At 45.8% G+C, this 22,917-nt stretch overlaps 22 protein-coding genes across 22 annotated transcripts; all 22 read left to right on the forward strand.

The window, feature by feature from the left end:
* Positions 1-206: 206 nt before the first annotated feature.
* LSM04_007877 (uncharacterized protein) lies at positions 207-509 on the forward strand (the record flags this gene model as incomplete). The annotated part of the gene is made up of 1 exon (XM_067338186.1): positions 207-509. The coding sequence occupies one exon, from the start codon at positions 207-209 to the stop codon at positions 507-509; it is 303 nt and encodes a 100-aa protein (XP_067188243.1).
* A 321-nt stretch (positions 510-830) lies between these two features.
* On the forward strand, positions 831-1,133 carry LSM04_007356 (uncharacterized protein; the record flags this gene model as incomplete). Its single annotated transcript, XM_067338187.1, has 1 exon — positions 831-1,133. One exon carries the CDS (start codon positions 831-833, stop codon positions 1,131-1,133), a length of 303 nt encoding a protein of 100 aa, XP_067188235.1.
* A 321-nt stretch (positions 1,134-1,454) lies between these two features.
* On the forward strand, positions 1,455-1,757 carry LSM04_008851 (uncharacterized protein; the record flags this gene model as incomplete). Its single annotated transcript, XM_067338188.1, has 1 exon — positions 1,455-1,757. The coding sequence occupies one exon, from the start codon at positions 1,455-1,457 to the stop codon at positions 1,755-1,757; it is 303 nt and encodes a 100-aa protein (XP_067188262.1).
* Positions 1,758-2,076: 319 nt separating this feature from the next.
* On the forward strand, positions 2,077-2,379 carry LSM04_008291 (uncharacterized protein; the record flags this gene model as incomplete). Its single annotated transcript, XM_067338189.1, has 1 exon — positions 2,077-2,379. One exon carries the CDS (start codon positions 2,077-2,079, stop codon positions 2,377-2,379), a length of 303 nt encoding a protein of 100 aa, XP_067188251.1.
* Positions 2,380-2,703: 324 nt separating this feature from the next.
* Positions 2,704-3,006, forward strand: LSM04_008076 (uncharacterized protein; the record flags this gene model as incomplete). Its single annotated transcript, XM_067338190.1, has 1 exon — positions 2,704-3,006. One exon carries the CDS (start codon positions 2,704-2,706, stop codon positions 3,004-3,006), a length of 303 nt encoding a protein of 100 aa, XP_067188246.1.
* A 399-nt stretch (positions 3,007-3,405) lies between these two features.
* Positions 3,406-3,708, forward strand: LSM04_003039 (uncharacterized protein; the record flags this gene model as incomplete). Its single annotated transcript, XM_067338191.1, has 1 exon — positions 3,406-3,708. The coding sequence occupies one exon, from the start codon at positions 3,406-3,408 to the stop codon at positions 3,706-3,708; it is 303 nt and encodes a 100-aa protein (XP_067188195.1).
* A 320-nt stretch (positions 3,709-4,028) lies between these two features.
* On the forward strand, positions 4,029-4,331 carry LSM04_008409 (uncharacterized protein; the record flags this gene model as incomplete). The annotated part of the gene is made up of 1 exon (XM_067338192.1): positions 4,029-4,331. The coding sequence occupies one exon, from the start codon at positions 4,029-4,031 to the stop codon at positions 4,329-4,331; it is 303 nt and encodes a 100-aa protein (XP_067188257.1).
* A 319-nt stretch (positions 4,332-4,650) lies between these two features.
* On the forward strand, positions 4,651-4,953 carry LSM04_000768 (uncharacterized protein; the record flags this gene model as incomplete). The annotated part of the gene is made up of 1 exon (XM_067338193.1): positions 4,651-4,953. The coding sequence occupies one exon, from the start codon at positions 4,651-4,653 to the stop codon at positions 4,951-4,953; it is 303 nt and encodes a 100-aa protein (XP_067188170.1).
* Positions 4,954-5,279: 326 nt separating this feature from the next.
* On the forward strand, positions 5,280-5,582 carry LSM04_000392 (uncharacterized protein; the record flags this gene model as incomplete). The annotated part of the gene is made up of 1 exon (XM_067338194.1): positions 5,280-5,582. The coding sequence occupies one exon, from the start codon at positions 5,280-5,282 to the stop codon at positions 5,580-5,582; it is 303 nt and encodes a 100-aa protein (XP_067188165.1).
* Positions 5,583-5,905: 323 nt separating this feature from the next.
* Positions 5,906-6,208, forward strand: LSM04_004922 (uncharacterized protein; the record flags this gene model as incomplete). The annotated part of the gene is made up of 1 exon (XM_067338196.1): positions 5,906-6,208. One exon carries the CDS (start codon positions 5,906-5,908, stop codon positions 6,206-6,208), a length of 303 nt encoding a protein of 100 aa, XP_067188210.1.
* A 323-nt stretch (positions 6,209-6,531) lies between these two features.
* Positions 6,532-6,834, forward strand: LSM04_002862 (uncharacterized protein; the record flags this gene model as incomplete). Its single annotated transcript, XM_067338197.1, has 1 exon — positions 6,532-6,834. One exon carries the CDS (start codon positions 6,532-6,534, stop codon positions 6,832-6,834), a length of 303 nt encoding a protein of 100 aa, XP_067188190.1.
* A 300-nt stretch (positions 6,835-7,134) lies between these two features.
* On the forward strand, positions 7,135-7,437 carry LSM04_006036 (uncharacterized protein; the record flags this gene model as incomplete). The annotated part of the gene is made up of 1 exon (XM_067338198.1): positions 7,135-7,437. One exon carries the CDS (start codon positions 7,135-7,137, stop codon positions 7,435-7,437), a length of 303 nt encoding a protein of 100 aa, XP_067188218.1.
* Positions 7,438-7,763: 326 nt separating this feature from the next.
* LSM04_007580 (uncharacterized protein) lies at positions 7,764-8,066 on the forward strand (the record flags this gene model as incomplete). The annotated part of the gene is made up of 1 exon (XM_067338199.1): positions 7,764-8,066. One exon carries the CDS (start codon positions 7,764-7,766, stop codon positions 8,064-8,066), a length of 303 nt encoding a protein of 100 aa, XP_067188239.1.
* A 328-nt stretch (positions 8,067-8,394) lies between these two features.
* Positions 8,395-8,697, forward strand: LSM04_007258 (uncharacterized protein; the record flags this gene model as incomplete). Its single annotated transcript, XM_067338200.1, has 1 exon — positions 8,395-8,697. One exon carries the CDS (start codon positions 8,395-8,397, stop codon positions 8,695-8,697), a length of 303 nt encoding a protein of 100 aa, XP_067188232.1.
* A 324-nt stretch (positions 8,698-9,021) lies between these two features.
* On the forward strand, positions 9,022-9,324 carry LSM04_008293 (uncharacterized protein; the record flags this gene model as incomplete). The annotated part of the gene is made up of 1 exon (XM_067338201.1): positions 9,022-9,324. One exon carries the CDS (start codon positions 9,022-9,024, stop codon positions 9,322-9,324), a length of 303 nt encoding a protein of 100 aa, XP_067188252.1.
* Positions 9,325-10,139: 815 nt separating this feature from the next.
* LSM04_006752 (uncharacterized protein) lies at positions 10,140-10,475 on the forward strand (the record flags this gene model as incomplete). Its single annotated transcript, XM_067338202.1, has 1 exon — positions 10,140-10,475. One exon carries the CDS (start codon positions 10,140-10,142, stop codon positions 10,473-10,475), a length of 336 nt encoding a protein of 111 aa, XP_067188226.1.
* Positions 10,476-11,395: 920 nt separating this feature from the next.
* LSM04_003484 (uncharacterized protein) lies at positions 11,396-12,763 on the forward strand (the record flags this gene model as incomplete). The annotated part of the gene is made up of 1 exon (XM_067338203.1): positions 11,396-12,763. The coding sequence occupies one exon, from the start codon at positions 11,396-11,398 to the stop codon at positions 12,761-12,763; it is 1,368 nt and encodes a 455-aa protein (XP_067188200.1).
* A 442-nt stretch (positions 12,764-13,205) lies between these two features.
* LSM04_007423 (uncharacterized protein) lies at positions 13,206-14,789 on the forward strand (the record flags this gene model as incomplete). Its single annotated transcript, XM_067338204.1, has 1 exon — positions 13,206-14,789. One exon carries the CDS (start codon positions 13,206-13,208, stop codon positions 14,787-14,789), a length of 1,584 nt encoding a protein of 527 aa, XP_067188237.1.
* A 486-nt stretch (positions 14,790-15,275) lies between these two features.
* Positions 15,276-16,838, forward strand: LSM04_002995 (uncharacterized protein; the record flags this gene model as incomplete). Its single annotated transcript, XM_067338205.1, has 1 exon — positions 15,276-16,838. The coding sequence occupies one exon, from the start codon at positions 15,276-15,278 to the stop codon at positions 16,836-16,838; it is 1,563 nt and encodes a 520-aa protein (XP_067188194.1).
* Positions 16,839-17,204: 366 nt separating this feature from the next.
* On the forward strand, positions 17,205-18,680 carry LSM04_005706 (uncharacterized protein; the record flags this gene model as incomplete). Its single annotated transcript, XM_067338207.1, has 1 exon — positions 17,205-18,680. The coding sequence occupies one exon, from the start codon at positions 17,205-17,207 to the stop codon at positions 18,678-18,680; it is 1,476 nt and encodes a 491-aa protein (XP_067188216.1).
* Positions 18,681-19,544: 864 nt separating this feature from the next.
* Positions 19,545-20,828, forward strand: LSM04_002809 (Zinc/iron permease; the record flags this gene model as incomplete). The annotated part of the gene is made up of 1 exon (XM_067338208.1): positions 19,545-20,828. One exon carries the CDS (start codon positions 19,545-19,547, stop codon positions 20,826-20,828), a length of 1,284 nt encoding a protein of 427 aa, XP_067188188.1.
* Positions 20,829-21,268: 440 nt separating this feature from the next.
* Positions 21,269-22,900, forward strand: LSM04_008377 (Exostosin; the record flags this gene model as incomplete). Its single annotated transcript, XM_067338209.1, has 1 exon — positions 21,269-22,900. The coding sequence occupies one exon, from the start codon at positions 21,269-21,271 to the stop codon at positions 22,898-22,900; it is 1,632 nt and encodes a 543-aa protein (XP_067188255.1).
* Positions 22,901-22,917: the final 17 nt, after the last annotated feature.

A 22,917-nucleotide genomic window follows, 5' to 3' on the forward strand; every position in this document is an offset into this window, starting at 1 on the left:
AGGCGGTACCTCTACCGCCTTCTCTGTGTTTGTGTGCTTGTGTGTGATTCTGCCACTGTGTCTCCCACGCTTTCTTTTACACTCCTTCTTTCCTTTTCTCTCTCTCTCTCTCTCTCTCTGTGTGTGCGTATGCCTCCCTGTGCCTGTTGTGGCAAAGAGCACGACAGCGAAGAAGCTAATTGCAAGTAAAAACACAAGCACCAGAAATGGCAAAGGGCAAGAAGAGCGGTGAGGCGAAGGGAACGCAGAAGCGCCAGAAGAAGATCCTGCGCGAGAACGTGCGCGGCATCACACGCGGATCCATCCGCCGCCTGGCTCGCCGTGGTGGCGTGAAGCGCATCTCTGGTGTCATCTACGACGAGGTGCGTGGCGTGATCAAGTCGTTCGTGGAGGGCGTCGTGCGTGACGCCACAGCCTACACCGAGTACTCACGCAAGAAGACGGTCACCGCCGTCGACGTCGTGAACGCACTGCGCAAGCGCGGCAAGATCCTGTACGGCTATGCGTAAGCGCCCCGCACGGAGCGTTCGAAGCAGCAACAAAGGGAAAAAGCAGCGGGGGCCCTGTGCCCTCCGTGAATATAGATAGACTAGTATTGGGATGGAACCGTCCTGCGTGCTAGGCGGTACCTCTACCGCCTTCTCTGTGTTTGTGTGCTTGTGTGTGATTCTGCCACTGTGTCTCCCACGCTTTCTTTTACACTCCTTCTTTCCTTTTCTCTCTCTCTCTCTCTCTCTCTCTCTCTCTGTGCGTATGCCTCCCTGTGCCTGTTGTGGTAAAGAGCACGACAGCGAAGACGCTAATTGCAAGTAAAAACACAAGCACCAGAAATGGCAAAGGGCAAGAAGAGCGGTGAGGCGAAGGGAACGCAGAAGCGCCAGAAGAAGATCCTGCGCGAGAACGTGCGCGGCATCACACGCGGATCCATCCGCCGCCTGGCTCGCCGTGGTGGCGTGAAGCGCATCTCTGGTGTCATCTACGACGAGGTGCGTGGCGTGATCAAGTCGTTCGTGGAGGGCGTCGTGCGTGACGCCACAGCCTACACCGAGTACTCACGCAAGAAGACGGTCACCGCCGTCGACGTCGTGAACGCACTGCGCAAGCGCGGCAAGATCCTGTACGGCTATGCGTAAGCGCCCCGCACGGAGCGTTCGAAGCAGCAACAAAGGGAAAAAGCAGCGGGGGCCCTGTGCCCTCCGTGAATATAGATAGACTAGTATTGGGATGGAACCGTCCTGCGTGCTAGGCGGTACCTCTACCGCCTTCTCTGTGTTTGTGTGCTTGTGTGTGATTCTGCCACTGTGTCTCCCACGCTTTCTTTTACACCCCTTCTTTCCTTTTCGCTCTCTCTCTCTCTCTCTCTCTCTCTCTCTGTGTGTGCCTCCCTGTGCCTGTTGTGGCAAAGAGCACGACAGCGAAGAAGCTAATTGCAAGTAAAAACACAAGCACCAGAAATGGCAAAGGGCAAGAAGAGCGGTGAGGCGAAGGGAACGCAGAAGCGCCAGAAGAAGATCCTGCGCGAGAACGTGCGCGGCATCACACGCGGATCCATCCGCCGCCTGGCTCGCCGTGGTGGCGTGAAGCGCATCTCTGGTGTCATCTACGACGAGGTGCGTGGCGTGATCAAGTCGTTCGTGGAGGGCGTCGTGCGTGACGCCACAGCCTACACCGAGTACTCACGCAAGAAGACGGTCACCGCCGTCGACGTCGTGAACGCACTGCGCAAGCGCGGCAAGATCCTGTACGGCTATGCGTAAGCGCCCCGCACGGAGCGTTCGAAGCAGCAACAAAGGGAAAAAGCAGCGGGGGCCCTGTGCCCTCCGTGAATATAGATAGACTAGTATTGGGATGGAACCGTCCTGCGTGCTAGGCGGTACCTCTACCGCCTTCTCTGTGTTTGTGTGCTTGTGTGTGATTCTGCCACTGTGTCTCCCACGCTTTCTTTTACACTCCTTCTTTCCTTTTCTCTCTCTCTCTCTCTCTCTCTCTCTGTGTGCGTATGCCTCCCTGTGCCTGTTGTGGCAAAGAGCACGACAGCGAAGAAGCTAATTGCAAGTAAAAACACAAGCACCAGAAATGGCAAAGGGCAAGAAGAGCGGTGAGGCGAAGGGAACGCAGAAGCGCCAGAAGAAGATCCTGCGCGAGAACGTGCGCGGCATCACACGCGGATCCATCCGCCGCCTGGCTCGCCGTGGTGGCGTGAAGCGCATCTCTGGTGTCATCTACGACGAGGTGCGTGGCGTGATCAAGTCGTTCGTGGAGGGCGTCGTGCGTGACGCCACAGCCTACACCGAGTACTCACGCAAGAAGACGGTCACCGCCGTCGACGTCGTGAACGCACTGCGCAAGCGCGGCAAGATCCTGTACGGCTATGCGTAAGCGCCCCGCACGGAGCGTTCGAAGCAGCAACAAAGGGAAAAAGCAGCGGGGGGCCCTGTGCCCTCCGTGAATATAGATAGACTAGTATTGGGATGGAACCGTCCTGCGTGCTAGGCGGTACCTCTACCGCCTTCTCTGTGTTTGTGTGCTTGTGTGTGATTCTGCCACTGTGTCTCCCACGCTTTCTTTTACACTCCTTCTTTCCTTTTCTCTCTCTCTCTCTCTCTCTCTCTCTCTCTCTCTGTGTGTGCCTCCCTGTGCCTGTTGTGGCAAAGAGCACGACAGCGAAGAAGCTAATTGCAAGTAAAAACACAAGCACCAGAAATGGCAAAGGGCAAGAAGAGCGGTGAGGCGAAGGGAACGCAGAAGCGCCAGAAGAAGATCCTGCGCGAGAACGTGCGCGGCATCACACGCGGATCCATCCGCCGCCTGGCTCGCCGTGGTGGCGTGAAGCGCATCTCTGGTGTCATCTACGACGAGGTGCGTGGCGTGATCAAGTCGTTCGTGGAGGGCGTCGTGCGTGACGCCACAGCCTACACCGAGTACTCACGCAAGAAGACGGTCACCGCCGTCGACGTCGTGAACGCACTGCGCAAGCGCGGCAAGATCCTGTACGGCTATGCGTAAGCGCCCCGCACGGAGCGTTCGAAGCAGCAACAAAGGGAAAAAGCAGCGGGGGCCCTGTGCCCTCCGTGAATATAGATAGACTAGTATTGGGATGGAACCGTCCTGCGTGCTAGGCGGTACCTCTACCGCCTTCTCTGTGTTTGTGTGCTTGTGTGTGATTCTGCCACTGTGTCTCCCACGCTTTCTTTTACACTCCTTCTTTCCTTTTCTCTCTCTCTCTCTCTCTCTCTCTCTCTCTCTCTCTCTCTCTCTCTCTCTCTCTCTCTCTCTCTCTCTCTCTCTCTCTCTCTCTCTCTCTCTCTCTCTCTCTCTCTCTGTGCGTATGCCCCCCTGTGCCTGTTGTGGCAAAGAGCACGACAGCGAAGAAGCTAATTGCAAGTAAAAACACAAGCACCAGAAATGGCAAAGGGCAAGAAGAGCGGTGAGGCGAAGGGAACGCAGAAGCGCCAGAAGAAGATCCTGCGCGAGAACGTGCGCGGCATCACACGCGGATCCATCCGCCGCCTGGCTCGCCGTGGTGGCGTGAAGCGCATCTCTGGTGTCATCTACGACGAGGTGCGTGGCGTGATCAAGTCGTTCGTGGAGGGCGTCGTGCGTGACGCCACAGCCTACACCGAGTACTCACGCAAGAAGACGGTCACCGCCGTCGACGTCGTGAACGCACTGCGCAAGCGCGGCAAGATCCTGTACGGCTATGCGTAAGCGCCCCGCACGGAGCGTTCGAAGCAGCAACAAAGGGAAAAAGCAGCGGGGGGCCCTGTGCCCTCCGTGAATATAGATAGACTAGTATTGGGATGGAACCGTCCTGCGTGCTAGGCGGTACCTCTACCGCCTTCTCTGTGTTTGTGTGCTTGTGTGTGATTCTGCCACTGTGTCTCCCACGCTTTCTTTTACACTCCTTCTTTCCTTTTCTCTCTCTCTCTCTCTCTCTCTCTGTGTGTGCGTATGCCTCCCTGTGCCTGTTGTGGCAAAGAGCACGACAGCGAAGAAGCTAATTGCAAGTAAAAACACAAGCACCAGAAATGGCAAAGGGCAAGAAGAGCGGTGAGGCGAAGGGAACGCAGAAGCGCCAGAAGAAGATCCTGCGCGAGAACGTGCGCGGCATCACACGCGGATCCATCCGCCGCCTGGCTCGCCGTGGTGGCGTGAAGCGCATCTCTGGTGTCATCTACGACGAGGTGCGTGGCGTGATCAAGTCGTTCGTGGAGGGCGTCGTGCGTGACGCCACAGCCTACACCGAGTACTCACGCAAGAAGACGGTCACCGCCGTCGACGTCGTGAACGCACTGCGCAAGCGCGGCAAGATCCTGTACGGCTATGCGTAAGCGCCCCGCACGGAGCGTTCGAAGCAGCAACAAAGGGAAAAAGCAGCGGGGGCCCTGTGCCCTCCGTGAATATAGATAGACTAGTATTGGGATGGAACCGTCCTGCGTGCTAGGCGGTACCTCTACCGCCTTCTCTGTGTTTGTGTGCTTGTGTGTGATTCTGCCACTGTGTCTCCCACGCTTTCTTTTACACTCCTTCTTTCCTTTTCTCTCTCTCTCTCTCTCTCTCTCTCTCTGTGCGTATGCCCCCCTGTGCCTGTTGTGGCAAAGAGCACGACAGCGAAGAAGCTAATTGCAAGTAAAAACACAAGCACCAGAAATGGCAAAGGGCAAGAAGAGCGGTGAGGCGAAGGGAACGCAGAAGCGCCAGAAGAAGATCCTGCGCGAGAACGTGCGCGGCATCACACGCGGATCCATCCGCCGCCTGGCTCGCCGTGGTGGCGTGAAGCGCATCTCTGGTGTCATCTACGACGAGGTGCGTGGCGTGATCAAGTCGTTCGTGGAGGGCGTCGTGCGTGACGCCACAGCCTACACCGAGTACTCACGCAAGAAGACGGTCACCGCCGTCGACGTCGTGAACGCACTGCGCAAGCGCGGCAAGATCCTGTACGGCTATGCGTAAGCGCCCCGCACGGAGCGTTCGAAGCAGCAACAAAGGGAAAAAGCAGCGGGGGGCCCTGTGCCCTCCGTGAATATAGATAGACTAGTATTGGGATGGAACCGTCCTGCGTGCTAGGCGGTACCTCTACCGCCTTCTCTGTGTTTGTGTGCTTGTGTGTGATTCTGCCACTGTGTCTCCCACGCTTTCTTTTACACTCCTTCTTTCCTTTTCTCTCTCTCTCTCTCTCTCTCTCTCTCTCTCTCTGTGCGTATGCCTCCCTGTGCCTGTTGTGGCAAAGAGCACGACAGCGAAGAAGCTAATTGCAAGTAAAAACACAAGCACCAGAAATGGCAAAGGGCAAGAAGAGCGGTGAGGCGAAGGGAACGCAGAAGCGCCAGAAGAAGATCCTGCGCGAGAACGTGCGCGGCATCACACGCGGATCCATCCGCCGCCTGGCTCGCCGTGGTGGCGTGAAGCGCATCTCTGGTGTCATCTACGACGAGGTGCGTGGCGTGATCAAGTCGTTCGTGGAGGGCGTCGTGCGTGACGCCACAGCCTACACCGAGTACTCACGCAAGAAGACGGTCACCGCCGTCGACGTCGTGAACGCACTGCGCAAGCGCGGCAAGATCCTGTACGGCTATGCGTAAGCGCCCCGCACGGAGCGTTCGAAGCAGCAACAAAGGGAAAAAGCAGCGGGGGCCCTGTGCCCTCCGTGAATATAGATAGACTAGTATTGGGATGGAACCGTCCTGCGTGCTAGGCGGTACCTCTACCGCCTTCTCTGTGTTTGTGTGCTTGTGTGTGATTCTGCCACTGTGTCTCCCACGCTTTCTTTTACACCCCTTCTTTCCTTTTCTCTCTCTCTCTCTCTCTCTCTCTCTGTGTGTGTGCGTATGCCTCCCTGTGCCTGTTGTGGCAAAGAGCACGACAGCGAAGAAGCTAATTGCAAGTAAAAACACAAGCACCAGAAATGGCAAAGGGCAAGAAGAGCGGTGAGGCGAAGGGAACGCAGAAGCGCCAGAAGAAGATCCTGCGCGAGAACGTGCGCGGCATCACACGCGGATCCATCCGCCGCCTGGCTCGCCGTGGTGGCGTGAAGCGCATCTCTGGTGTCATCTACGACGAGGTGCGTGGCGTGATCAAGTCGTTCGTGGAGGGCGTCGTGCGTGACGCCACAGCCTACACCGAGTACTCACGCAAGAAGACGGTCACCGCCGTCGACGTCGTGAACGCACTGCGCAAGCGCGGCAAGATCCTGTACGGCTATGCGTAAGCGCCCCGCACGGAGCGTTCGAAGCAGCAACAAAGGGAAAAAGCAGCGGGGGCCCTGTGCCCTCCGTGAATATAGATAGACTAGTATTGGGATGGAACCGTCCTGCGTGCTAGGCGGTACCTCTACCGCCTTCTCTGTGTTTGTGTGCTTGTGTGTGATTCTGCCACTGTGTCTCCCACGCTTTCTTTTACACTCCTTCTTTCCTTTTCTCTCTCTCTCTCTCTCTCTCTCTCTCTCTCTGTGCGTATGCCCCCCTGTGCCTGTTGTGGCAAAGAGCACGACAGCGAAGAAGCTAATTGCAAGTAAAAACACAAGCACCAGAAATGGCAAAGGGCAAGAAGAGCGGTGAGGCGAAGGGAACGCAGAAGCGCCAGAAGAAGATCCTGCGCGAGAACGTGCGCGGCATCACACGCGGATCCATCCGCCGCCTGGCTCGCCGTGGTGGCGTGAAGCGCATCTCTGGTGTCATCTACGACGAGGTGCGTGGCGTGATCAAGTCGTTCGTGGAGGGCGTCGTGCGTGACGCCACAGCCTACACCGAGTACTCACGCAAGAAGACGGTCACCGCCGTCGACGTCGTGAACGCACTGCGCAAGCGCGGCAAGATCCTGTACGGCTATGCGTAAGCGCCCCGCACGGAGCGTTCGAAGCAGCAACAAAGGGAAAAAAGCAGCGGGGGCCCTGTGCCCTCCGTGAATATAGATAGACTAGTATTGGGATGGAACCGTCCTGCGTGCTAGGCGGTACCTCTACCGCCTTCTCTGTGTTTGTGTGCTTGTGTGTGATTCTGCCACTTTTTCTCTTTCTTTTTCTCTCTCTCTCTCTCTCTCTCTCTCTCTCTCTGTGCGTATGCCCCCCTGTGCCTGTTGTGGCAAAGAGCACGACAGCGAAGAAGCTAATTGCAAGTAAAAACACAAGCACCAGAAATGGCAAAGGGCAAGAAGAGCGGTGAGGCGAAGGGAACGCAGAAGCGCCAGAAGAAGATCCTGCGCGAGAACGTGCGCGGCATCACACGCGGATCCATCCGCCGCCTGGCTCGCCGTGGTGGCGTGAAGCGCATCTCTGGTGTCATCTACGACGAGGTGCGTGGCGTGATCAAGTCGTTCGTGGAGGGCGTCGTGCGTGACGCCACAGCCTACACCGAGTACTCACGCAAGAAGACGGTCACCGCCGTCGACGTCGTGAACGCACTGCGCAAGCGCGGCAAGATCCTGTACGGCTATGCGTAAGCGCCCCGCACGGAGCGTTCGAAGCAGCAACAAAGGGAAAAAGCAGCGGGGGCCCTGTGCCCTCCGTGAATATAGATAGACTAGTATTGGGATGGAACCGTCCTGCGTGCTAGGCGGTACCTCTACCGCCTTCTCTGTGTTTGTGTGCTTGTGTGTGATTCTGCCACTGTGTCTCCCACGCTTTCTTTTACACTCCTTCTTTCCTTTTTCTCTCTCTCTCTCTCTCTCTCTCTCTCTCTCTCTGTGCGTATGCCTCCCTGTGCCTGTTGTGGTAAAGAGCACGACAGCGAAGACGCTAATTGCAAGTAAAAACACAAGCACCAGAAATGGCAAAGGGCAAGAAGAGCGGTGAGGCGAAGGGAACGCAGAAGCGCCAGAAGAAGATCCTGCGCGAGAACGTGCGCGGCATCACACGCGGATCCATCCGCCGCCTGGCTCGCCGTGGTGGCGTGAAGCGCATCTCTGGTGTCATCTACGACGAGGTGCGTGGCGTGATCAAGTCGTTCGTGGAGGGCGTCGTGCGTGACGCCACAGCCTACACCGAGTACTCACGCAAGAAGACGGTCACCGCCGTCGACGTCGTGAACGCACTGCGCAAGCGCGGCAAGATCCTGTACGGCTATGCGTAAGCGCCCCGCACGGAGCGTTCGAAGCAGCAACAAAGGGAAAAAGCAGCGGGGGGCCCTGTGCCCTCCGTGAATATAGATAGACTAGTATTGGGATGGAACCGTCCTGCGTGCTAGGCGGTACCTCTACCGCCTTCTCTGTGTTTGTGTGCTTGTGTGTGATTCTGCCACTGTGTCTCCCACGCTTTCTTTTACACCCCTTCTTTCCTTTTCTCTCTCTCTCTCTCTCTCTCTCTCTCTGTGTGTGTGTGCGTATGCCTCCCTGTGCCTGTTGTGGCAAAGAGCACGACAGCGAAGACGCTAATTGCAAGTAAAAACACAAGCACCAGAAATGGCAAAGGGCAAGAAGAGCGGTGAGGCGAAGGGAACGCAGAAGCGCCAGAAGAAGATCCTGCGCGAGAACGTGCGCGGCATCACACGCGGATCCATCCGCCGCCTGGCTCGCCGTGGTGGCGTGAAGCGCATCTCTGGTGTCATCTACGACGAGGTGCGTGGCGTGATCAAGTCGTTCGTGGAGGGCGTCGTGCGTGACGCCACAGCCTACACCGAGTACTCACGCAAGAAGACGGTCACCGCCGTCGACGTCGTGAACGCACTGCGCAAGCGCGGCAAGATCCTGTACGGCTATGCGTAAGCGCCCCGCACGGAGCGTTCGAAGCAGCAACAAAGGGAAAAAGCAGCGGGGGGCCCTGTGCCCTCCGTGAATATAGATAGACTAGTATTGGGATGGAACCGTCCTGCGTGCTAGGCGGTACCTCTACCGCCTTCTCTGTGTTTGTGTGCTTGTGTGTGATTCTGCCACTGTGTCTCCCACGCTTTCTTTTACACTCCTTCTTTCCTTTTCTCTCTCTCTCTCTCTCTCTCTCTCTCTGTGTGTGCGTATGCCTCCCTGTGCCTGTTGTGGCAAAGAGCACGACAGCGAAGAAGCTAATTGCAAGTAAAAACACAAGCACCAGAAATGGCAAAGGGCAAGAAGAGCGGTGAGGCGAAGGGAACGCAGAAGCGCCAGAAGAAGATCCTGCGCGAGAACGTGCGCGGCATCACACGCGGATCCATCCGCCGCCTGGCTCGCCGTGGTGGCGTGAAGCGCATCTCTGGTGTCATCTACGACGAGGTGCGTGGCGTGATCAAGTCGTTCGTGGAGGGCGTCGTGCGTGACGCCACAGCCTACACCGAGTACTCACGCAAGAAGACGGTCACCGCCGTCGACGTCGTGAACGCACTGCGCAAGCGCGGCAAGATCCTGTACGGCTATGCGTAAGCGCCCCGCACGGAGCGTTCGAAGCAGTAACAGAGAGAAACTATTAGAGTGATCATCTCCCAGGCCATTTTAGATGGGCAACTAGCTTTGCAGAACTGAAATCTGGTCCTTTTTGATATTGGGTATATTTTGATTTATTTCTGTCTAGGTATGTTTTGGGTTTTTTTCCTTTTCGAGTTGTTGATGTGTTGCTTTTAGTGCCCGCATTATTTTTGTTTCAATTTTTTTTTGCATCTGTAGATAATTTTAAATAGGATTATGTTGTTTTTCTGCTCTAATTGTTTATTTTGTGTGTGTGTTTTTGTGTCATTTGACGTTTAATGTTGGAGATCATATTTGTTTTACCGTGGGTTTTTTTTCGTCTGATGGACATCAACGTTAAAGTCGTTGTGAAGCAACGACGAACCTAATAAAACTATCGGTGTTGGGGTAGCATCGACGGTTTGGATTCTTTATTATAATTGACAATGTAGTTGCTTTTCTGCTGTTATGGATGGTCGGCAACATCTTCTTTGGAATTACGGTGCTGATTAAATGTCAAGTGGTTTGTGTTATTGATGTTTTGCATACGTTATTGGTATTTTTTTCATATCGTGGTAATTTATCACTGCAGAGTAATTGCGTATATTCGATAGTGAAAGTATGTCATTTCGGCAAAAACACTACGGATATAAGTAAAACGGTGATTTTTCGATAGACTGACGTATATCAAATTTTGAGGACATTTATTAGACATCTAGCGTTACTCTAGAGAATAAAAAGAAAAGGTCCATTATTTTATGGATTATTGTTGCAGGAGTGGCTTTATTACTCTGATGGATTCTTTGGCAAGTGGTCTGGTCTTGGTTTCTCAGTTTTTTACCCTTGGTTTTATGGTCTATATTGCTGTAGCGAGTCTGGAAGGATATTTACCACTCAAAAGTAAGAAACATGTTTTTGTCACTGTATTTCGACCAAAGGTTATCTTTTCAGTAATGGGTAATCCCAAGAAAGAAATAAGTGGACTACATGCGAGGTGGTCAATTCATGCGAGATTTTTTCTGTACGTTATAGGACCTCCAAGGGCTACAGTGCTACTTAAGGTTGCATATCATGAATCACGATGTTTTGTAAGGACATCGCACCTCTTTAACAAAAGAGAAGATAAATAATTATACTATTTGGCATAAGAATTTTTTAATGTACTTCCCGTGTGAAGTAGCCGTCGTACACGCCGATGTAGAAATCTGTTCACCAGGTTATATAAACAGTATAATACCCCAATTATAACGTAAAGATGTCTGGTCTTCCACTGTTCTTTGTAATAACCATATAGTATACCAACAAAAAAAATACTTTTACTCTTACTTTGCTATTGGTTTTTAACTGGCTCCTGTCACTCATCTTCAACCACAATACGAAAGAACGATATTACACCACAAAAAAATATTTGGGAAAAAAATGCAAAAACAAACTGCATGACATAACTACCCCCTTATCCATTTGTTTGGTTTCCATATGTTATTCCTAAATAATACTGTGCCCTTTACTAACATCGGTAGAAATGTAGTTCCAAGAGGAAATCTTTGTCATGGAAAGAAAGAGTATTAAGAAACAAATAAAAACATATAAAAAAATCTTGGCTTAAACGACATCACGTAACAAACTGATGTACATCTTATCCAATATTAGTACCCCTTACTCAAATATAAGGTACTTCATTTAAAATTACAAAAAAAAAAATAAAAAAAACGGCTCGTAACATCTTACAAGGGATTTCGGTATCCTAGGCTTATTTTGTAATGGGTTTTTGTGTTTCTGTGGGGTTGACCCGCTGTGGCCATCCAGTCTCTTGCCGTTGTGGGGTTGCCGTCTGTCTCCCGATTCTGCTGTGGGAGCAGCATTGTCCTTTAACCACCATGTGATACGCCTGCGTGCGTGAACCCCAGCGACTCTCTCTCTCTCTTTCTCTCTTTCTTTGTCAATGATCCTGTGCTATGTGGAAGTACGAGGCATTCGCTCTTTTCCCTGTTTTGCTTTTCCCCTCCCAGGTTAGGGTACAACAGGCATTACCTGCAACTGGCATCCTTCTATGGGGCTCATTAGCCACACACCCCGGGTCGCTTTCTGTGTCCTGGTGTTCTTCTGTGTAGTGCTTCTCTTTACTGCCAATTGGATCTACTTTAATGGTGTTGGTGGTTATATTAGCCCTGTTGTGGAGCCTGCCGACGATGCGCAGACGCCGAGTCCGGGAGTCCCCTCTGTCTTTGCCTTTGACGCCGCTCAGGACACCCTTCGACTCACTGAGGCAGAGCAGCAACGTGTTGCCCAGCTGCAAGCGAGAGTGGTTTCCTTTAACCGCAACGGATCACACCTTGTGTGCCCGGAGAGGTATATTTTTGCTCATTTTAGGCATGCTGGCCGTCACCACAATCAGCTGCAGATGATGATGAACATCATAATGTGGGCAGAGCGTTTGAATCGCACAGCGGTTTTTGGATCATTTTATGTAAAAAATAAGTTTGTTCATTACCATTTGCTCTATGATTTTTCTGAGATTGAGCGGCACTATTGCGTAATTTCATTAATTAATATGCGGCGGCGTTTGTTGAGCAGGGGATTGTTGCATCGCTCAACAGTTAGTTGTTTTGATTTTCACAACTGTGCTACTTTCAGACAGGTTGTATCGGTTTCAAGGGGTATGAGATCCGTCAGAACCACAAAAGTGACGTCTGTGAACGAAATGTATCCAACAGCTGAGGTATTGAGAAGTCGCATAATTCCATTATTGACAAATGCAGATGATACCCTCATTATATTGGGCGCAGGGACTTCGTTCACGATGCGCCGTGGATTGGCAGAAAACGCGGCCATTTATGGTCTGCTGCGGCCATCAGTTTGGGTGGCCCAGAAGGTCAAACAGTTCCTCAACCACTCCTTCGGTCCGCGCGGTCGGTTCTTTGCTGTACACAAGCGACACCTTGAAATGACGTGCAATGATTACGTGACGCGGTCACTTTCACACTTACGGACCCACTTTGGTGTGGCCTTGATAAGGGAACGAGAACAGGTGATCCGTGCGCAGTGCAATATCAGCATCCCATACCTCGCGACACTACACACTTCCCTCGGGCTGCGGCTCTTCTCCTACCCACTGTTCTTGGCACACGATAGACAGGACCCGTACACGGTGCCGCAGCTAAAGAAACGGGGTGCACGCGTGTACGAGAAGGAGCACTACGCCCAGTATGAGGACTGCGCCTATGGCTTGTGTGCGCTTGCCGTGGACTACTTTGTCATGACGGAGGCTGAGTACTTTGGTGGGAATGCGGTGTCCTCCGTATCGAATAATGTGTGTTTTGCGCGTCTTGGTAGGGGGAAGGCGTGCCACGGGACGGAGCCTGCTCTCATTCGTATGTTGTCGCACGATGTACTTGCGCCCTACCCGCTGCCTGGGTAGTGTGTGTGTGTGTATGGTCCGGCCCGCGAGCTTGCCATAACCTCTGACGAGCCCGGTGGTATAATGGCTTGGGTTTGTTTTGTAATGAGTTTTTTGCTTCTGTGGGGTTGACCCGCTGTGGCCATCCAGTCTCTTGCCGTTGTGGGGTTGCCGTCTGTCTCCCGATTCTGTTGTAGGAGCAGCAGTGTTATGAGGCTTTTGTTTTTTTGCTAAGGCTGATTTCTTTGTCGGTTTATCCTGTTTTCTGTATTTGGTCAACAAGGTGATTTATTAATTCTTGGTCTTATATATATTTATCTTGGTTTTGTTTTATGTCTTTTAACGTGTTTAGTTGGATTTGTTGCGTGATAATTTGTTTTTTTACTTGTGTTTTTTTTTATTTTTGTGGCGTGGTGTGGTGTAGACTGTATAAGTGAAGTACATTCGGAAGGCGTTATTCTAAATGAGTGTTATAGGCTGCAAGAAGGCTTTTAGGCGAGTGGATGTTCGTCAGCGTATCGTTCGTTTCTCATTTGTCTCAATTGCCGTTGTCATGCTTGTGCTCTTGTTTGTTTTTTTTGTTCCCTTCTGGTGGGATGTGGAGGATGGGAAGGAAGTTCTCCCAACACCGCCGGTTCTTCACCCCGTTATAAATTGCAGTGAACCACGTCGTAGTTTTGAGCCGTTGCGTGAGTTTAGTTTTTGGGGAAAAGTGATGAACGTATCGTGGCCGTGTCCAACGTCTGGGATGAATAATCAACTTATGATGATGATGGGAAAAATCTTTTGTCTTTCAGAAATGGAAGCGAAGCGGGCTGCTGCTTCCAGTGCTGTTTCTGTTAATACTGCTAAAGGAGTTAGTGTTGGGAGTCATACGAATTTCCATTCTACTTCTGTATTTAAATGGAAAGATATCACTTGTTCCCCCACCGGTGGAAAGGAGGGGAGGAAACGTTATGCCGTTGGTGGGGAGGATTATATTTATATGTGGTTTCGCTGGAGTGAACTCATGCAGTTCTCACAGGTGCGATTACGGGCGAATGCAACGACTGTGATGGCTATTGGATACGCCGGTGTGGTGCCGCTACTCCCCACAGCCAATGGAAATACAGAACAACAACAAAAATTAAAAGAAAAAGAAGAAAAAGAATCACGCGGTGTGGTTACGCATATAACCCATTTATGTTTATCGGATGTATACAGTTGGAGTGAGCAGCGGTGGTTGGAGTCTTGTCCAGCGTCTGTGGATGCTATTTGGGGTACGGCGGTGTATTGGGATATGCGAGATGCACTACGACTACACACATGGTTTGAACAGACTGCGGTGGAATTTCTCCAACGCCATGGTGTTTCTCGCAGTCCATCGCAATTACATTTGCATGCTGTGATTGGATTACATGTACGCCGTGGTGATTATGAGAAGTTTTGTCGTGAGAATGCACGCGGGAGGGGACGACGGAAGTATCGTGTCCCGCCATTTGTTTATTTGCGAAGATGGAAACATCCAAATAATACCATACTGGGCAGTCATTTCTGGGATGCGTGTTATCCCACGTTAAATCAAGTCGTAACAACCATCGCAGCACTTACGGCAATAAATACACATATTCGAACGGTGATGCTCATGACGAATAGTGCATCTTTTCGTAATGAGTTAAGAGATGCACTGCGGGAACGGAAGGATACGCAACACCTCACGGTACTCTCCTTTGTTGCCGCCTCACCTGATAGAAACCGTGCTACTACTATTACTACTAATACTACTGATACTATTAAGAAGAATGATGTGGAAGTAGATATTTCTAATGGTAACAATAATAATAATAATAATAATAATAGTGATACTGTGAGTGGTGAAGTGCCGCCAGCATACTGGGGACGCCGTGCTGCCTATTACACAACAGCAGAAGCTGCATGGATGGATATTGCTCTCATCTCACTTGCAGAGGTAATGGTGTTGAATCGATATAGTACGTTTAGTCACTCTGCTGTGGATGTACATATTCTACGGGAGAAGCGTTTGGCGGCCAAACTTCTTTGGTGGTAATATTAAAAGGTAGGTTGGCTAATTGTGGGGTTAAAATAGTGCTTTTGGGGAACTGCACTACAAATATAGTTATATTACATGAAGGAAAGATATAGGTTGGATGTAATTGGGTACTGTGAGGGTGTGTCTGTTAGCGTGATTGTTAAAGTATGTGTGTGTGGCTGTTGCTGTTGTTGTTTTCTTTTCTTTTTTTTTCATATTTATAGCATAAAAGTTTCCATTATGTACGTAGTTTTCCCGCCCTCTCTTTGCTTTTGACACGTACGCATACACCCACTCTCCTTTTGTTTTTCCGTTTTACTCTGTATTTCTCTTATTCTTATTCTTGTTTTTGTTTTTTGAACCCCTTTTTACTGTTTATTATTATTATTATTATTATTATTATTATTATTATTATTATTATTATTATTATTATTATTATTTCTTATTTCTTATTTCCTCTTATTTAGCTCCACCACCCTCTGTGTGGTGAAGGGTACAATAATAATGCGGAGTGTATTGCAATGGAAACAACAACAGCCACAATCAAAAGACGATGAAACAAGTGGCGAACAACACATTGGAGGTGTCGTAGACGCACTACTGTATAAATCAGGAGTATTTCACAATAATAATAATAATAATAATAGTAATGGTAAAGAAAAAGAAGATATTAGTACGATAATAACAGCGTCTGGAACGAAACGTCGTAATTGTGCACCGCAGGGAATAACATTAGCGGTGAGTCGTGGTGTAAGTCCTTTTTTCGTTTCACTGCGATCAGAGAGAAGAAAAACAACAACAAAAACACAAACAACCACTGAAAGAAGCAGCAGAGAAGATAATATCAATAAGGAGAAGGAAAAACATAAGAAAACACAAAGCAGCAGCATAAGAAGAAAAGAGGAACTAGCCATGCCGCATGTGGTGGAGATGATGAAAAAGAGAAGAAGAGAAACCACTATGAAGGAAGAAAAAGAAAAAGAAGAAGTTTCATCATTAATGAGTAAATCATCTAAAGTTCTTATTTCTTCTCCTACTACTATTAATACTAATATAAAATATGAAAGTAGTACGAATACAGTACAACTGCCCAATCGATCTCTTACTGCCCGTAAACTTCGTGGTTTAAGTAAAGACACTACCAAAGCCGTCGCACTCTTTCGTTTGTTTAAAACAACAACACTTGTGGGACAATCACGGTGTGTTAAGAAACGTCGTTATCGTGAATTGAAGAAAAATAATAATAATAATAATAATAATAATAATAATGAGGCATCGCTTCATAAAGCTTTTTGGAATGCTATTGCCGTTATTCTGCAGCAGCGTAGCGTTTACAAGCGAGAGTTGATAGAGTTATGGAAGACGCATCCATCTAATACTAATAATAATAATAATAATAATAATAATAATAATAATAATAATAATAATAATAATAATAATAATAATAATAATAATAATAATAATAATAATAATAATAATAATTCACAACAGGAACTAGTTTCACTATTACGTGCTTTTCCTTTATTTGGACTTGTGGTTGATGTAGAACTCCTACGATGGGAAATACCAGAAGAACAAAAACAAGAAGAGAGAAATATTTCCGCATCTACTCTACACATGATTCATACATTGCGTGGTATTATTATACATGAATCTGCTAATTATATTGATGTAGCCTTACTAGATACAACAAGTGCGACTTCGCTAGCGGATGCAATTACATCATCCACTCCACTATGGGCATCTCTTCATCAATTTAAAGAAGAAAAAGAAAAGGAAGAAGTGAAAAATAAAGCAGAATCTCAAAATATTGAAAGAAGAGAGAAATTACCGGTGGGTCGGGTTGTACGTGTTGTAAAGGCATTTCCTGGTGGTATAGGAACGAACACAGAAACAGAAACAACAACAACAACAGTAAGAAGAAGAATAACAGCCGTATCGACATTAGTAAAACAATTCCATCGTACTGTGAATGTAAAGCGTATAATGTTGGCGAAGGTGGCATCAGCGGAAGTGGAAAATGATGAGAATAGTCCATTTAGGTATCTTGTGGGATGTTATCTATAAATACAAGTTTTTGTTATTATTAATTATATGTTTTGCTTTTATGTTTCTTCTTGTTACTGCTCTTTGTTTTGTTTGGTTTGTGTTATTTTGATAACATTGGGGAGAAAAAGATAATGTACAGTGGTTCCATGCTTCATTTTTTTTCTTTAAGTGACAATTCATCAGATATATATATATATATATATATATATATATATATATATATTACATATCATTACCCAATACGGATAAAACAGATCATTTACCATTACTCCCAATAGTACTCCTATTCATTACTGTATAATATTCGATTATTCTATATATATATATATATATATATATATTTCTTTTTTCTCTTTATTTATGTATTTAATTAATTTACAGTATATGAGCTCTGAACCGTTTTCCGTTACACTCAAGACCGCCGTTAACACACGGGCCCCACTCAGTGATCGCGTTCCATCACCGAAACGTCGAGATGATATTGTGCCGGCCACATCTGCATTACATCGTGGTATTTACACCACATATGATACCGCGTACAGTTCTGTTCCCACACGTACAGATCCATCGGATGGAAATCACTATTTAACTCTACTTCGTTCGCATAGAAGTAATGGAAATGGAAATAATAATAATAATAATAATAATAATAATAATAATAATAATGCAATGATGGGGAAAACTGCAGGTATCATCAACAATAACAATAACAATAAGAAACAAGAAAAAGAAGTATTATCATCCTTATCACAAACAGCCAAGAGTGAACAATCACTCATCTCCATACGCCATGAACCACGCGATTGGGAAACCATTCAACAATTAAGTACACGTGAAGTACGGCCTATTGCGATTCGTGATTTCTACAGCACCGCACGTAAGATTGAACGCATCGATGATGATCGCAGAGGTGGACTTGTAGGCAATACACAACGTACAGTTGATATAATGCGTAAACGAGCACAAAATCCAATATTAACACCACCTGCGGATGTGTATAGTGTCATACAACCGACACAAATACCGTGTGAAACAGATAGACATGGACGACTGGCACGTTCGTGTCTGGATGTTGTTGATTGTACACAATTACAGGCGGGAACAGAGGGAGAGTATGCGTTTGATGTCGCACCGCTAATGCGATTATCGTCTGCAAATACAAATCCAATTATGGCGGCAGTGAAGGAAACAACAGAGAGAAGTACGGCGCCGGATATTGCGATGATGATGTTAAAAGGAGCCACACGATCACGAACAACGGCTCCACCAATGGACACAATGTATACGAATACAACTATGAAAACTACTACTACTACTACTACTAATATGAATATGAATAATACTATGAGTAGTAGTAATAATAATAATAATAATAATAATAATAATAATAATAATAATATTACCATGAGTACTAGTACAGTAGTAGCAATACCGCAGGCGTTAAAAGTACAGGAACGTGTTATTACCCGCATGGGCACCACACGTCCACTCTTTGCAGGAACCGCAAAAGTGCAAGAAAACGCCCTTCCACAATACACCGGCCACATCCCGGCACATCCACGTAATATTGCGACGCAACACGGCAATGACAATGACCCCGTGCGGGTGTGGAGCAAATCATACATGACACTCGCCGTACACGGTGGCGGTGTGGACGCCACTTCAAACAATAAAAACCCACTCGCACGCAGACAGGCGGGAACTCGCCGCAAACCCGCAAAGGCGTTGCCGCCGAAGAGCGATGCGGCGGTTGACAGTACGGTGGAGGGATCGATGCTGCACGCCACTTTTACTGCAGTCACACCGGCGGAACGGGTGATGAATCAACGCGTACGTGAACGATCTACTTTGTTTAGTTAGAAAGAAAGAAAGAAAAGGAGTAACAGTGAATAGATGTATAAAGTCGGTATATATATATATATATATACAAAACAGGAAAAAAAAGGGGAATAGTTGTAGTTTTTTTTTTTTTTGCACGGAAAACAAAACGTTGAAGAGAGAAATATTTTGTGGTGTGTTTCTCTATCTATTTATATATCGTTTTTTTTTTCCTTTTTTTTTTTCTACACGAAATGTAGAGTGTTAAAGCCAGTATATTATTACTGCGCACAAATATTTTCTTATTCTTCTCTTATTAAAAGAGGCAAAGAGAAGACGAGAAACTGATCTCAATGTCCATTTTTATGTTATATATGTACATATATCCGTCTGTATTTTTATTATTAATTATGGATATGGATATGGAAGTGTGGTTACTGTGGTTAGATTGATTCTTTTTGTTTTCCTATCCCTCTCTCTATTTCCGTACACCATTTTGTACAAGAAAAGAAAAAAAAAACGTGGTACGGGATTCTATACACATTACCCCCACGAACAAAAAAGAAAAAGAACAAAAAAAAATATTGGAAAAACAACCGAAGAAAAATAAAGTAGAAAAGAAAAAAAAACAATCATATTCCATGTATTTATTACGTACCCAACTATAGGTACATGCATTCATCTCTAAGGTTGTTGTTTTTCTATATGTGTATAACTACGATAGAAATAAAGAAAGTGATTGTTTAGTAGTATGTTCATCATGTGAATATATATACAACTCTCCTTACCTTTTCTTCTTTTCTTTTCCTCTCCTTATTTAGTATTAGTATTATTACTATTATTATTAATTATTATTATTTAGTGAGAAACAAAAACCCACATCCGTTCTATTTATTTTTCCACCACATGAATGATATCGTACTTAAACTGCTAGCCTCTCTGGCGCTAACGCTATCCAGTGTAGTGGGTGTATTCACCCCATTATGTTGTTTACGACGATCACGTGAAGATATTATTGCTACTACTATTATTCCAACAACGTCAACAACAAATACAAATACTTCTTCATCTTCTTCTTCGTCTTCTTCTCGTCGATCACGTATGTATTTAAATAATAATAATAATACGATGCGACATCTCTCCGTGGCGAATTGTTTCTCTGCAGGCATGTTAATAACAATCGCCCTCGTTCACTTTCTTCCCAGTGCCATACAACAATCTCTATCCACTAATACTAATACTAATACTAATAGTATTAATAATACCAATAGTATTAATAATAATAATAATAATAATAATAATAATAATAATAATAATAATAATAATAATAATAATAGTGGACTCTCACCATTTGCGATTAGTGCGGCGATGTTGTTGGGTATACTTATCCCTGCTGTAATGGAACGTGGAAGTTATCACGGCCATAATTATAATCATAATCATAGTCATAGTCATAATAGTCATATGCATACACGTGGGTGCTGTGCAGGAAATGATAAACAACGACGATCAACTTCAACATCTTCTTTTTTAGTTGTATTACTTATGTGTATTCACGCCACAGCAGAGGGAGCTTTATTAGGCGTAGAAAAATCTCATTCAGCGTTAATGCAAGCGGCTATTCCGTTAATTATTCATCGACTCTTTGATGGTGTGGTGGTGGGTGTGGCACTTGCAAAGGAATTATGTAGGGAATTAGATACAGAAGGGGAACTATTACCCCTCACTAATAGTCATAATAATAATAATAATAATAATAATAATAATAATATAGAAGTTGTGGGAAGTACAGAAAAGATAGAGGGATGTTTCTTCTTATTAAGACTTCTCCGTCGTGGGACATTAGTGTTGTGGTTATCATCAGCTCCTATTGCGACGATGATTTCTGCATTAGTTATACGAAATGATATGAATAATAATAATAATAATAATAATAATAATAATAATAATAATAATAATAATAATAATAATAATAATAATAATAATAATAATAATAATGCATATACACGCAGTCATCATCATGGGGGATCTGCATGGATGGTGGGAACACAAGCGATGGGAAGTGGATTCTTTCTATTTGCGGGTTTAATGCTGTTATTGCAGGAGGAACTGCGAGGAGCCCGGGCTATTGTGCCTTTTCTTACAGGTGTAGTCCTTACACTTATGCTTTGTATGGTGGAAGAAGAATAAATAATAATAGCAATAATAATAATAATAATAATAATAATAATAATAATAATAATAATAAGAAGAAGAAGAAGAGTGATGATTTGATCAGTGGAAATGCAATAATGTTGGATTTTTGAATATTCTCTTTTTAAAAAAAAAGCAATGATCATGATATGATGGCATTCATGCAATTTTTGTACTATAAATAATTAATTCATCTGTGTATGGTTTCTCTCTTTTACTATATATATATATTGGTTTATTCTTATCACTATAATTTTTACATAACCGAGTATATTTCATTTCTTCTCTTTCTACTTCATTATTCCTTATATATATATCCATCACTATTAGGCAGAACGCCGTATAGAGACAAAATCATAATAATAGAAAAATAAAAAAAAGAAATGGCAACCACACGACGAAATTATCTAGTCTATTTATTTATATTCTCTTCAGGGATGGCAATGGGTATTGTGCTTATATCTCTAATACTTTTCGATAATATGGGACAACGTGTGGATTTTGAAAGTGGTACTCCTAATCATTCTATTCGTAATCCAAACAACATTAGTCATTATGATACTCCTATTACTACTACTACTACTAGTAATAATAATAATAATAATAATAATAATAAAAGAACCAGTCTCTTAGCGAGCAGTTTACTCGACCCACCTTTTCGCTTTCATGTTTACGATGTACCTGAACAATATGGTGAAGGGGCACTGCGTTTATTGCAGGAAACGTGGCCCATAAGTTTCTGTAATCGTCGAATACCAAAAACAAATTACACCATGTTAGACTGGCGACATGCGCTTTCTCTTTTCACGGCAGATGTTTGGATGATTCGACACATTCGCTCACATCCCGCCCACACCACAAATCCAGCAGAGGCGGATGTATTTATTATTCCCATTATTCCCCATGTCTATCACTGTGCACATGTGAGTCATTATATGATGGAAGTTGTACGTTATATTCGTAAAAGGTATGATCGATATGTAAATATGTATAATCAACATGATCATTATATCTTTTGGTGGCGTTGGGCGTTACATCACCGTAGTGCGCAGGGATTCTGGCGATATATACAGCGTCGTGTTCCAAATATAAAACTTATATCGTATGAATTGTTAGAAATTATGGGACGAAATGATTATCAAGACTTTTCACTCGCGTTAAAGCCAAATTTCCTTAATAATATACTTCATGTCATTGTACCTTATCCAGATATGGCACCTATATTACGAGAAGTGCCGGATCTAAATAAGCCGCGTTCTATATTCTTTTACTTTGCAGGAACACACACAATTGGTGGAATTAGACGTTGGATTCGACGTAATTGTGAACAAATAGAACAAGAAAAACAAAATAATCATCATAATCATAATAATAATAATAATAATAATAATAATAATAATTCTTATTTATATTCATATTCGAATATCTGTGTATATGAGTCCTTTGCCTCTACTGGAGTTACTGCCGCACGATTGGGTGTACCACAGTCATATCCAGAACAAATGCGACGTTCTGTTTTCTGCGGTCATGCCGCAGGCGATGCACTTTCATCACGACGACCAACTTCTGCCGTACTGGCGGGTTGTATTCCTGTCATCATATGTGATTTGTGTATTATGCCGTTTGAGAGTATTATAGATTACCGCAAGTTTGCCGTATTTCTACCAGAGGATATTGTGATAGCGGGTCGCATGATTGAAACCCTGCAGAAGATTCCAAAAGAAAAGATTAAAGCAATGCAGAGGGAATTATATCGTGTACGTTCTCGATTTCTCTACACAACTAGTAATATTACTACCACTACTACTATTACTACTAATATGAATATTAATACTAGTAATAATGATGTAGAGACGGATGTTGGTAAAGTTCAACCAAATGATGCATTGGATACACTTGTGCAAGAGTTAGCCCTACGTGGGGCATTACTGCGACAATATAGACGATGGTGGGAAACGAATCGTCATCTCTCTTCCTTACATAGTGATTATCCGCCGATACCACCAGCGAGAAGGAGATATATGTTGCCTTTGAATGTATCTGGAGCGGCGAAGTTTAATGAAGTTTAACATTATATATATATATA

This window comes from Trypanosoma melophagium (assembly GCF_022059095.1).
Source record: "Trypanosoma melophagium isolate St. Kilda chromosome Unknown ctg38segment1, whole genome shotgun sequence".
Lineage (NCBI taxonomy): Eukaryota > Euglenozoa > Kinetoplastea > Trypanosomatida > Trypanosomatidae > Trypanosoma > Trypanosoma melophagium.